Source organism: Protopterus annectens, chromosome 12.part0 (assembly GCF_019279795.1).
Source record: "Protopterus annectens isolate FY-2018-M chromosome 12.part0, PAN1.0, whole genome shotgun sequence".
Lineage (NCBI taxonomy): Eukaryota > Metazoa > Chordata > Ceratodontiformes > Protopteridae > Protopterus > Protopterus annectens.
Genome location: NC_056746.1, coordinates 631,341,037 through 631,353,849, shown reverse-complemented (window position 1 = coordinate 631,353,849; position 12,813 = coordinate 631,341,037). Strand labels below are relative to the sequence as shown.

The window sequence follows — 12,813 nt, the reverse complement described above, 5'->3', positions numbered from 1 at the left end:
TCCCTTAAAAGACATTTCTAATTCTTGGTGAACAGCTAATAATTCGGACCAACAGAAAACACAGAGGTTCTTCTCAAAAAAAAAAAAAAAAAAACCCAAAAACACACGCACACAAATACAGACATGAGGTGCTAATTTTATTTCTAATTATAGGTGTACAATTACTATTACTGCAGTAACCCTGTATTAAATGGACATAAAATCATTACACTATCAGTTTTAAGACTGACTGAAGGTTAATATCCTTTACTAACTACTTAATAAAAACTACAAGAAAAACCTAGCCAAGCTTGAGTTTTCACTGTGTGATACCTTAAACCTCCTGTAATAGAGGCCCATGGGATATATGCAAATAACCTCTTAAGAATATTTCCACAGCTAGTGAGGTTTGGCTTTAATGGCCTGACTGTATCTATAAAGAGTTAAAATGAAAGCAAAAAGTCAAGGACATTCAGAATCCATATAGCTGAAACACAATGCCTTTAAGTGCTCATTTGCATATATCCCATTACCTTTATTAACTACTTCTGTCACTCTGTTTTCCCCTTTCCATTCATTCCACTTACACCCTCCCCACAATTCAGCGATTGCATCACACTATTCCATTTCAGTGTTTTCTATTTCCTCTGATGTTACTTTACTATGTATTCTTCCCCTATGGATGCCTATACCACATACCATCCTCACACCTTAACAACTTGTCTACCATTATTTCTTTTCTATACTCATTACACCTCTTTTCTCCACACAAATCTGCAGCACTCTCACTTCTACTCATTAGGTAACAATTCATCCATACCTTGTACACACATTTAACTGTATCATATTTTCACCTACAATGTCTAAATTACTACTACACACCACATGTTTATATGGAAACATGCTCAATATTACTATAATGTTTTATCCCTTTATAACCCATAACTTTTATCTGAATTTTAAATTTAGAGCTTTTCTACTGGGGGGTGCCAGTGAAAGGAAGGGGCTCTTACCCCATCTGTAGTTCTCAAACATCTTTCTTCAAAATGAGCTACATTGACTCTTAAGTGCAACGGAAGAACAAAATGTTGAACATTTACTACAAGCTTAACTTCACCAAGGAAACTGAAAAACATCGTTAAAATGTGTTATTTTATATTTATGAAATATTATTTTTATGGAAAGATTCAGCAGTTTTTGCCATGCATAAAGACGTCCAGCTACTGCAATTTCACAAAATAATTCCCTGCTTCTACATGATAGTGTTTATTTGCATGTTTGAAGGCATGTGTTTGGGTCGGGAATAAATGCTTAATGAAAAACATGGAGTTTCTTGACTGAAATGAGGAGAGGAGGAGGGCGCGCTTTCATACAAGTGCTCACTGAATATTGGGTGACTTTGCAGATGGTTTACGGCTATCTGAGAGAAAATGAGACTCTAGCTTTCAAAAAGATGGCTAGTATTACCATTAGCAGTACAACGGGAATCAGAAGATATGTTAAAATAAATATTTCCACATGCCTGAGTCATGGTGGGATTAATAGTAAGGGAAAGAATAAAACATCAGGGAGCAGAATTTATTCACTATATCACATAGTTGTCCCTTAAGGTACATCCTTGATGGTACATGTTGAAATTCTTAAAGATTTCTTTCTAGACAAAGTTTAGTAAATCTGAACAGAACAACAGGAACAATTCACACTGACTGAAGCTGAACCCAAAAAACAATATATGGTAGGAAAGAAATCGGGGAGTGGCCTAATTATCTTTTAAAAGCATTCACTGTTGTCAACCGAGACTGAAAATCATTTTAACAAAGAAAAATTACCATAACAGAAAGCATGGAATTTTTCGGAATAGAGAAAAAAATGGAGTTGGGAAGACTGCAGTGGTGAAGCCTCTTTCAAATTCCATACCAATGAGGACAGACTTTACTACTCTGAACTTATTGTATTATGAGTCACGATTTTATATACATTAGATTCTTCTGTTAAGGTTTCTCAAAAAACAACCATATCAGATTTTACTAGTCTGAATCCAATCACACCTTCCAGTGATTTCACAGTCTGTAAATGTTCCAGTGCTAGAACATTAGTTTTTAAAATACACTGTCAATAATTTCAAACTTCATAGCATGATGTGCTGTAAGGACTGCTGTTTGTCATACAGCAAGGAGTATCTGTTACAGATTATAAAAATAACTTAGTGACTACTTAAATATTCCCAACATCACGTGCTTGTAATAAGGTTGGAGCTTTATGACAATCCACTTCACAGTTACCATTCAATCAGTTATTGGAGATTGCATAAGCTTCATTCTAAATACTGCTGCCACTCCAGCCAACATAAGGCAGGCACCAAACTTCACAGTCACTGAATGTGAATATGTGATGCTAAGAAAGAGTGAAAAATTAAACAAGATATCGCCACGTTTGTTACATAAAAGCATTAGAACAAGCTGCAAAGTTTCATCTTAGAAAATCAAACTCAACCTTAAAAAACTACAAGTGGTAGATATCATGCAAGGCAAGGAATGGAAAGAACAACAGTATAAACTCATTAGTCTTGAAAAACTGAAACACAATTTTTTATATCTATGCCTCTCAAAACCAAAATAAAAAGTATCACATAGGTATCCCCCTTCTGCCAGCATCGCTCAGTCTTTTTAGACACTATTTTTTTCAACTGAATACTTTTTATGAACTGTTTCTCAGTAAAAACATTTTTTTTTTATCAGAGCCTTACCCTTTCCAATGAGTTTGGGCTCCACGCTAAATTTTTCCCTAGCACGCATGGCTGCAATCAGAGCCTGTGTTGAGGAGTTGATTAGTTCCATGTTGTGGTACTCCAGGACCTCCACCAGCTGAACAAAGCCACCCCGCACTGCAAGAAAAATAAGTCAGGCATATCAGAACCCATCACAATAATACAGATTATCCAGGCATATTTCAGTGAAGGCCTAACAATTACCCAACAAGAAAGATTTCAGCATAACAAGCCCTCAGTACCGTTACACCTCCCAGCAACACACTTTGCATAGAAGGTACATTATGTCATAATGCATATAAAAGTCCTTCTAATAGTCATTGATAACCACTGGGTATATCCAGGAACATAGACTTATGGCTCTTCAAAATAAAATCCTATTTTCAGGAGATGAAATCCTGAAATTAAATACTTTCTAAGTACAAAGCACACAGACTGAAAGCATTGTAAGAAGTATGAAAAAAACTACAAGTTATGGTGGATAATTGATCTGGTCTGAAGTACCAAATTCTTTGAATCTCTTATTCTTTTTCCTAATGCTTATTCCATAGTCAGGATTTTCTGACAGTTCCCCAGAAAATGAAAAATCACCTAGGCTTATATCACATACCATTACACAGACCAGCATCCTGACCAAACAGATTGTGCACTGTATATGTCAGGATTTATAGCACACTAGCAATGCGCCATCCCATAATATATTTTGTAAATCACAAAATTCCTTGCAGCATACCACTACTATGAAACTACACTATTGGAAATGTCACCCAGTAAAAAAACATTAATATATGCCTCAATACTTCACACCTATGGCTATATGGTACAAGATCATAAAGAGTGTTCCAACACTTCAGTCTTATATCAGAGGTAAACAGAAAGGTGTACATTCAATGACATGGTACAAAGGGTATTGCATAACACTTGCTGGCCAACAGAGGAAGGGAGCTATGCACAACAAACAACCCTTCACCTTAGTAAGGTGATGGGCACATAAACAGAATTTAGCCAATCCCTCTGGCAGCTTCAAAAGCTAAAAGATGTGAAGGAACAAATGAGGTTCATCAAGAAACAGACATGATGGTCAAGAGATAAGAGAGGCAAAAAAAACTGTAAGTGGTGCCTTACACCTGTTCCTAATAAAGAAGCCTAAACAACAAAACAATCATAAAAACAAAGAAAAATATTATAATGTTATATTGTTTATTAGGCTGTTCCCCTTTAAAGTTTATAGTTTTGATAGCTGGATGACGTATGTTTCAGAAGGGAGCAAGCATTTAATCAACTATGAAGAGGGGACTTGAAACTGAATGTAACAAGTGTAATTAATCTACTTAATGGAAGGCAGAAAATGTGAGTAATTTGATATGTATTTAATTCTAATGCTTTGCTGTTACTATTATGGTCTGAGGAAGCCACCGGGATTGAGAAATAAAATACATGTTTTTATTGCCGTATGTCTTATGCCCGTTTTAAAACAAAACCATAAATGATGGAAAACAAAATGCAACAAAAGTTAAGAACATAAACCACTAAAAAAACTTTAAACATTAAACAGTACTCTGGTAAATCAATGTTAATGCAAGGGAGGGCGTCCTGGCTGTGCCTCTTAATTATTCTTACTCTGAAATTGAACAACATTAGAAAAAACAAGCTTTGTGATATGCATGATGATGATGTGCTCAAAAGTAATGCAATCTTGGAGCAAAAATAAACATGTAAGGGCTGCAGGGGCAAATCTCCTCACACTGGGGTTGGAAGGGGACTTGCCACTCTGCAGTTTCTAGGTATCATTTTCTATATATTTTTTTTTATTCTGACTTCTGATCCTGTTCAGATTTTTTATACTTCTGCAACAGAACCTTCATGTATGTATTTCCAAAAAAATATGCAGAAGTGTTATCCCCAACAAGATCCAGCAGCTTGCATTACAGTTGTAAGCCATGTATGCAACAATGATTTCAGTGCAACATCTGTACAGATAATAAATTATGTTACATTAATGGATATATATGTGACATTCTACCTCAGAATGCAGTCACAGAGGGCATTTACAGAAAGGTTTGGAGGCAACCTATGCCATCATGAATTGCACAAAGCATAAGATGTAGAACCAGAAGTTTTATTTTGTCTCTGCTTTGAGGCAGAAGAGCTAAACACTCGACTGTAACTAGACGAGCTCCTACAAACTCCCACACTTGAACTGGTTGGAGTTGTGACTTGGCCAGACTGACAGTAATTCCCAGAGTGTGTGAAAACTCCATTAAGTAATCCTTGTCTGTTTCCAAAAGATGCCTGGTCAGTGCAGTAAGCAGCCATTTATCTAGGTAAGGCAGTGATGCACAACATCCAGCCCATGGGCCAAATCCGGCCCATGATGCACAGCCATCCGGCCCCCAGACAGTAACCAAAATTTTTTTTAAAAAAATGAAAAAATGCTATGCCTTACTCCAGTCATGAAACTTTCCAGCATGTGCTTACTTACCTAATTGAATGCAGTTGCGCACACCTCTAATTTTAGCTGCGAAAGTAACTATTCTTTGTTGCTAATAACTTGTAGTCTGTTAACAGCAGCAACTTTCTGCAAGAGTTTGTAATAAGTCATGGTTGCAAGCCAGAATAAAGTTAAATGCAAAGTTGATGTAGAAAACAGGCAATATCATGACTGCTGTCTTAAGTAAAAATGCCAGTCACCTGTACCTACTGTCAACTCAAAACGACTTACTATGTTTTGAGGTGGCCCACAGATGCAAAAAGAATTCATGTAGTGGCCATTCCCACAAAAAGGCTGTGCACTACTGAGGAGGAAACACTCTGAATCCAAGCAGCCTTAGATAACCTGCTACCACTGCCATGCATTTGATGAAAACCTTGGGGGCTGTGGTGAGACTGACAGGAAGGGCTCTCAACTGATAATGACTGGCTTCTAGCCAGAAGCATAGGTATCTTCGACAGTGCCTGTTCATTTTTATGTGATAGTACACATTTTGAAGATCGACAAAGCACATCCAGTTGTCCTTCTGCAAGACATGCAGAATGGACTGAACCATGACCATCCATAATTTGGAATTATTTACAAACTGGTTCAGATAACTGAGAGCCAAAATGGGTCTCTGGTACCCTGTTGTCTTTGTCACTAAAAAGAACCTTGGGTAAATTCCAAATTCTCTTTGATCTGGGGGGGGGACCTCTTGGATGACTCTCTTGTCCAGCAGCTTTTGAATCTCTAGAGCTGCTAAATCCCGCTAATTTGGTGGAACATCGGAGAGACATTTTCTTTTCTTTTGGTAGAGTTGTAAAAAGGGAATGAAGCATCCTCTGGATAAGATCCTTTGCACCCATGTGGCGGCTATCCAGGGTTTAGGTGTAAGGACAAGTGCCCACCCCATCTTCCACCAGACAGTGACAGTCGGCCAACTGCTCAGGACCATTGAAAGGATCTGTCTGAGAAGGAATCTCAAGACCTTTGATTTTGCGGACCTTCTCTGCAGCGTGGGCAGAGTCTTCCATTGTAGCCAGTCCCCCCTCCCCCTGCCTCTGGGGGAAAAGTCTCTGCGTGACTCCTGGAAGGGTCTTTGAGATTTCCGGAACCACAACTTTTTACCACAGTGCTGAGCCCTAGAAAAAGGTCTCTGTGGGGTAGAAAAGCAGATTCCCATGGCAGACAAGGTCTTGCCATACTTCTCACTGTGGGAGAGTGACTCTAACTGTTGGCCCAAACAAAGAAGATCCATGAAAAGGAGCATTGATGAATGACACCTTGAAGGGCTCTGCAAAATCACACAACCATGCCCAGGCATGTCTCCTAATGGCTAGGTCTGCACCGGCTACCCAAGAAGAACCTTCAGCTGTGTGTGAGATTAACCTCATGGATCTGTTAGTAATGGACTGCAGTGTGGCCAGTGATGAGGAGAAGGACTTCTGTTCCTTTGCAAACAAGGACCCAGGGGTGGAGTTATATACTTCCTGAACTAAGTCCCTCTGTAACCTACTGAAATGTGTCATATAGTTCAGGAACAATAAATAACTGTGGTGGTGGTGCTGCGGTAGCGTTATCGCCTCACAGCAAGACGTTGTCCTGTTCGATTCTCAGCTAAAGTGTCTTCTGTGTGGAGACATGCATGAATAGGCATACCTTCATTGAGGGTTGTACGTCAGGGCTGGCAACTCGGTATGTAAAAATTTGCTGCCAATCATTAATGGACCGGAGTTCCGCTGTGGCGACCCCTAACCGGGAAAAGCCGAAAGATACAACATACAAGTTCAGGAACAATAAGGCAAAGGTCTGACACATACATTTGCTTGTCAAACCTGCCCAACGCCCTAGACTTCCTATTAGGGAGATGAACGTGGGGCTCTGTTCAGCCAGCTCCTTTACAGAGACTGCCACAACAACCTCAGCAAGTACTTGGATTCCCTTGGTCCAATGTTGTCTGTTGGAGAGAGAACTCAAAATCTTATTTGTGCATTTAGGGATCGGTTCCATGAAGTCCATTTCCTTCCATGCCCTGTGGCAAAGAAGGTCTATAAGCTCAACTGCAGGTGGGGTAATCCAAGACATAGACAGTCCAGACCCGAAGGCTTCCAAGAACACAGATTCCTCCTGGGAAGTGTTTTGGGAAAAACAACCACCTCTCTGACGAGGGATCTCGAAGATGTCTCCAAACAAGACATCCTCAACTGGAGATCTAGGGAATCCTTCCCCTTGATCAAAATCAGTATTTTCCATGATGGATTCCTGCAGGGAATTCAAGTGCCTCCTCTTGCATGACCTCTTCCAAGGAACCTCTTCAGTGAGGTGCTCTGCAGAAGTGTTGGACGAAGCAGGGAATTCCCTGGCATGAACTGTTTCAAAGCTCATCCAAGCTGGCTGTCCCTAAAGTGTAGGATGAGTAGACTGAGGCACAGGATCCGAAGAGGGATCAAGGAATGGATCCAAAGGAGCAAGAGTCGAAACTGCTCTGGGATGAGAGAAAACCCTCTCCACCTCCTCGAAGGCAGAAGGACCAGGAGAAGCAGAGGACAATCTGACAAAAGCAGAAACTCTAGGAGCAGACAATCCAAGGCCCTCCCCAGACTCCCCACTCCGAGAGTGGAGTAGGAGCAGAACTGTTAAATACAGAAGCCCCAAGGAGAAGCAACGGCTCCAAAAGCTTCAGAGTCAAAGTCAACCCACCATTTCCGACGTCAGTGCTTCAGCTCCAAGAATCATCGTGTTCCAAATGGGTAGGAGCTGACTGGATCAGGGAAGTTGCTGGAGTGGAAGAGAGAAGAATCTTAGGATCCGATGATTCAACTCTCCGGGATCTCAGATCCCAGGACTCTGAAACGGCAGGACGGATTGGAGAAGGAGTTGCAACTGGCTAGAAAGAAGGTTTAAGGCTCATGGATCCAATGGGAAACAGAGCTGACAAAATTCCCATCTGCATCTGTGTTCTGAGGAATTTTCTCAGCGTCCTATCCACCTCTGACTCAGAAAGACTTCGGTGGGACCTAACGGAGGAAAGAAGTGGATGGTAGCCTGGAAGATTTTTAGGCATTTCCTGAAGAAAAGGAGACCTCAACCTTGAGGATACCAGCTCCAGGGAAAACCTTGGAGTACACAGCCAAGGAGACTTGGCAACAGTAGACGTTAGATCCAAAGAGTTCATATCCAAACTCTTTGAAACCTTCTTATGAGGCTAAGATGAAGGTGCTGACTGAGAAGACTCCACAGGGAAGTGTTTTTGGTGCTTTCTGGGCTCCTTTGATTTATAAGATAGGGTTTAAGCCCCTGATGAAATATCAGCAGAAGGAGCAGAAGTTGGAAGATCTTTTAAGAAAAGCATGTTTCTCCTGTCACTAGTGGCCCTGGCATTAAATGCTGCACAAATGAAGCAGAAGGTGTCCAACTGTGCTGGGCCCATGCAATAAACGCTCTCCCTGTGGGCATCAGTTTGGGGATCTTATGCCCATAGGAAGTACACTTTTTAGACCTAGTAGGCTTATCAGCCATACTGTAAAGATGCAAAACACAGTGCTCACAAAAAAAAAAAAAAAAAAAAAAGAAAAAAAAGGGAAACTTTTTTAACAGATATAGTAGTTGTACTGAAAGAAAAGGTAAGTTTTAACACCAACAATGGTATGAAATGAGAATACCTCAAAGCGAGGTAACACAGGGAGAAAGGTTACCAACAACGGTAGCTAAGATTACCAAAAAAAAAAAAAAAAAAAGAACATTAATTTTCAGTAGTAGGAAAGTTAAGAAAAGAGGTAAGGGAGACATTAATGACAATAAGAAAAGAAAAGATAAGGAGAAGAAATACAGGTTTATGTACTCGCTAAACGTACTACAAGTTCGATGAATTGCAATCCAGCCTGATCTTGAAGAGTGGCAAACGAGATTTTGGGTAATACAGTAGTCAAGGGCATTGTGGGTAAGGGAGAAGCATAAGAGTCGGATCCGAGAATCTAAAGAAAGTGTCCCAAGTCAGATCCAAAACCATTTGTTGAAAAACAAATGAAAATAACATGAGATCCGCAAGTTTTATTCATTACATGGAAGTGGCAAGCAAACTGATCTCTGGGTGGGAACTGTACTGACATGAAAGCAGAGAAGCAACTCCCAGTGTTTTACATTACAAAAGAATCTCTCTTTCTCATATTAAAGTAACGTGACCTCAAAAAACTCCAAATCTATATTTCACATTCAGTGAACATTTTAAAAATGTTAATTCTGTAAGTGCATACTACAACACTATTTTTTTTTCTTTTTTTTAAACAACTTTATGAAAGACGATACAACCACACTAGCACAGAAGAACATCAGCATCCAAGTCAGCCTCCTTGTTACATGTGCTTCTGATATCTTGTTACTATTCTCTTGAAAATAATTCTCCCTGCAACCTACTTATCATTTACTTATTTGAATAACATCAGACACCTGTAAATTTGGTGTTGGTATAACATCGAAGCCCGGAGTTTACTTCACTTCTCTTCAGCAACAACACATCTTGTGAAGGAACCCGTAGCAGCCACCCTGCATGATGCATCCAATGCATCATAGTTAAATTTTAGTGAATGCCCAGACACGTGGAGGTTCACACTTCACAATTCCAAGATGCCTTTCTGAAGGTTCTCGTCTTGCATCCTCTGTGCTCTGGCTTTAATTTGATTTTCGAAAGACTTGAAAGTATTTGAGTATGTGGAACTGGCAGATCAGAACTGTCATGGCCAGGGTACATGGGGTGTAGGCTTTTTTGAATGAGTCTTCCTGCATGTACGGCAACTGCACGGCTCCAAAACACAGTAATCCAGTATTGAAAAAGAGGAGCCAGCAAACTATGGCAGACTAGTTTTATTAAATTTAGTAAATTGCCAGTCAGAGTTCTTTGTGTGGGATCAAATTTGGCCCTGGAGTTGTGTTTAAAATGGCTAAAATGTGAGCCTAAGTTCCTGCCTCTCCAAAATGAGAAAAATCATCTCTCCTGTAAAAATTCGGAAAGACTGGTGTCCGCTAAAAGAATGTTCCAGTGCCTTTGGACACCGTTTAGTAGCAGGTCAGTATTCCTCCCATATGTGGTTACTAAAAGATTCAATGATTGGTTCCCTGATTTCTTCTCTTTATACCTCAACAGCAAGGACCTTTTGAGGTATAAAGAGAAGAAACCAGGAACCAAAACACAGTTCCAGGGCCATATTTTATCCAATACAAAGAACTCTGACTGGCGATTTACTTGTGGGCTATGTCCCCTGTGGTCACTGTACCCATTGTAGGAATGTTATCAAATCCAAAGAATTTGCTAGCAACAATACTGGGAATGTATATGACATTGGGTTTTTTGCAAATTGTGCTACTGATTGGGTCATCTACCTCACAACATGCACCTCAGTGATATAAGAACCAAAAAAAGACCAGCAATGCTCTTTACAAACATTCAATGACACATGAGAATGCTTTTTTCAGATTCATGGTGATTAATAGAATTATGGCCAACAATATGAATAAAGCCAGCTGGCATACAATATTAAATACTAAAGAAAAGAAATGGATCATTAAATTGTGTGGATTATCTCCACCAGGGCTTAATGAGCATCTGTGAACAACCAATGAACTACAATTTTGTTTACATGTCTACTATAAAATGGAGCAATTGATGTTTTGATTTGTATAGCACTGATGAAGCTATGTCTGTTTTATAGCTGAAACCGGTCTGTTGTTTTGCCTCCATTTTCATCTTTGACATGAGTTTATAATAATAAAACTAGTCTGCCATAGTTTGCTGGCACCTCTTTTTCAATACTGTGTAGGCCTTTTTGCCAATTTTGCCTAAGACTCTAGTCTTCTTGAAACTGGAAGCTTAACTTCCAAGATGGCTGCACATTGAGTAACAGCTTAATTCTGACTCTCCCAGTCTGATGCAGAAACTTATCAGAGAAAGCCAGTGGGCCTAGCTTTATTGGTAAACTTCAGTAATGGACTAGTAAGTGAACTGCCTGGATGCCAGGAACAAAGAAATATAAAAGACCTAAAGGAAAATCAGCTACAAAAGGTGAGGGAAAAAAAACAGACTGGGAGAAGTAATGCAGTTCAGCAAGAAGCAGTGCAAGCTCCAGACATAACTTCCACTAACCTAGAGAAAAGTATAAAGCAGCTGCACACAGACCTGGTTAAAAAATGAAACTCTGACGGAAAATATCAACACAAGCAATACAAAGCTGGAAAAAATGGAATAAGATTTAAACAGATATTCAGATAAGGTGACAGAACTGCAAAACTCAGATGCTGAAATGAATAAATGGCTGGCTGAATATGAGACTGCACAGGTCATGCCTGTTAAATCTGGGTGACATCTTTGAGACAGTCACCCATAGACAAGGGGAAGATGGTGCACACTGCCTACCTTGACCTGGCCAAGGCCTTCGATACCATTCCCCACTCAGGTATAATACATAAACTGTCTTAACTAGGCATCAATTCATATGTTACTAGATGGGTAGCAAACTGGCTCACTGATAGAACCCACCTAGTCAAAATAAGGGAAGCCACCTCAAGTAGTAGACCAGTAACAGGCGATGTACCCCAGGGATCGGTCTTGGGGCCTCTGCTGTTTGGGATATACTTCTCAGAGGTGCAAGCCAAATTTTGTGGGCTATGGCTGACCAAGTTTGCAGATAACTGCAAGCTGGGTGCTGTTATCGATTTCCCTAGTGATGTCGACATCCTCCAAAAGGGTCTCACCCAAACAAATGACTGGTTCCAGAAACTTGGCCACAAACTGAATGCCAAAAAATGCTTCATTATCACTTTTGGGGAGAATGACATCCCCACAAATTATCACACTGATAATAAGGCACTGAGCATGGAATCAGTCGTGACGGAGTTGGGAACCCAGGCTGATAGCAAACTGACTTTTGATCACCATATTGCCTTCGTTGTACAGAAAGCTTTCTACATGGCCCACCTCATTAGTAAGGGTATCTCATCCAGGGACAAGGTGGTTATAACATCCCAGTATTCTTCCCTTATAAGATGGATTATTGAATACAATGCCCTTTTCAGTATGTACCTCACAAAGCACATACATCAACTGGAGAGACCACACAGATTCCTCACCCAGAGAATCCAGAGCTTCAAGCATCTACCCTACACAAAAAGACTAAATGCCCTGTCTCTCTACTCAGTCTCCTACAGACTCTTCAGAGGTGACCTATGTCTGGCATACAAAGAAATCTCAGCCCCACCCTGAAGGGACTGCTGCATATCAGCAAGTTAAGCTCCACTCGAGTAACCCACACTCGAGACCCCAACCTGGTCTGTGACATCAACAGGACTTGTTGGCGGGAAAGATTTGTGTCGCAGAGACTCCCCCCTTTTGTGGAACAGACTCCCTCTCCACGTAAAGCAGAGTACCTCATTAAACCTTTTTAAGCGCAACCTGGATAACTGGATGGGGAACAGAAAATACACCCCTGGGATTCCACCTATGTCCCTCCTGGACAGTGGTATAGGGTGCTGACTTGTTGGAACATGGGCTAAATTCTTGGCTAGGCTTGTAAGGGCCTCAGGGCCAGTAGCCTAGTAATTTCCT

The 12,813-nt window shown here is 40.4% G+C and overlaps 1 protein-coding gene across 3 annotated transcripts in view; it reads right to left on the bottom strand.

The window, feature by feature from the left end:
• INTS1 (integrator complex subunit 1) overlaps positions 1 to 12,813 on the bottom strand; it is a 2,399,836-nt gene that overhangs the window by 753,744 nt on the left and 1,633,279 nt on the right. For all 3 annotated transcript variants that reach the window (XM_044089756.1, XM_044089757.1, XM_044089758.1), the window contains exon 33: positions 2,726 to 2,863. In XM_044089756.1, coding sequence (XP_043945691.1) covers positions 2,726 to 2,863 — 138 coding nt within the window. The remainder of the gene's footprint in view (positions 1 to 2,725; positions 2,864 to 12,813) is intronic.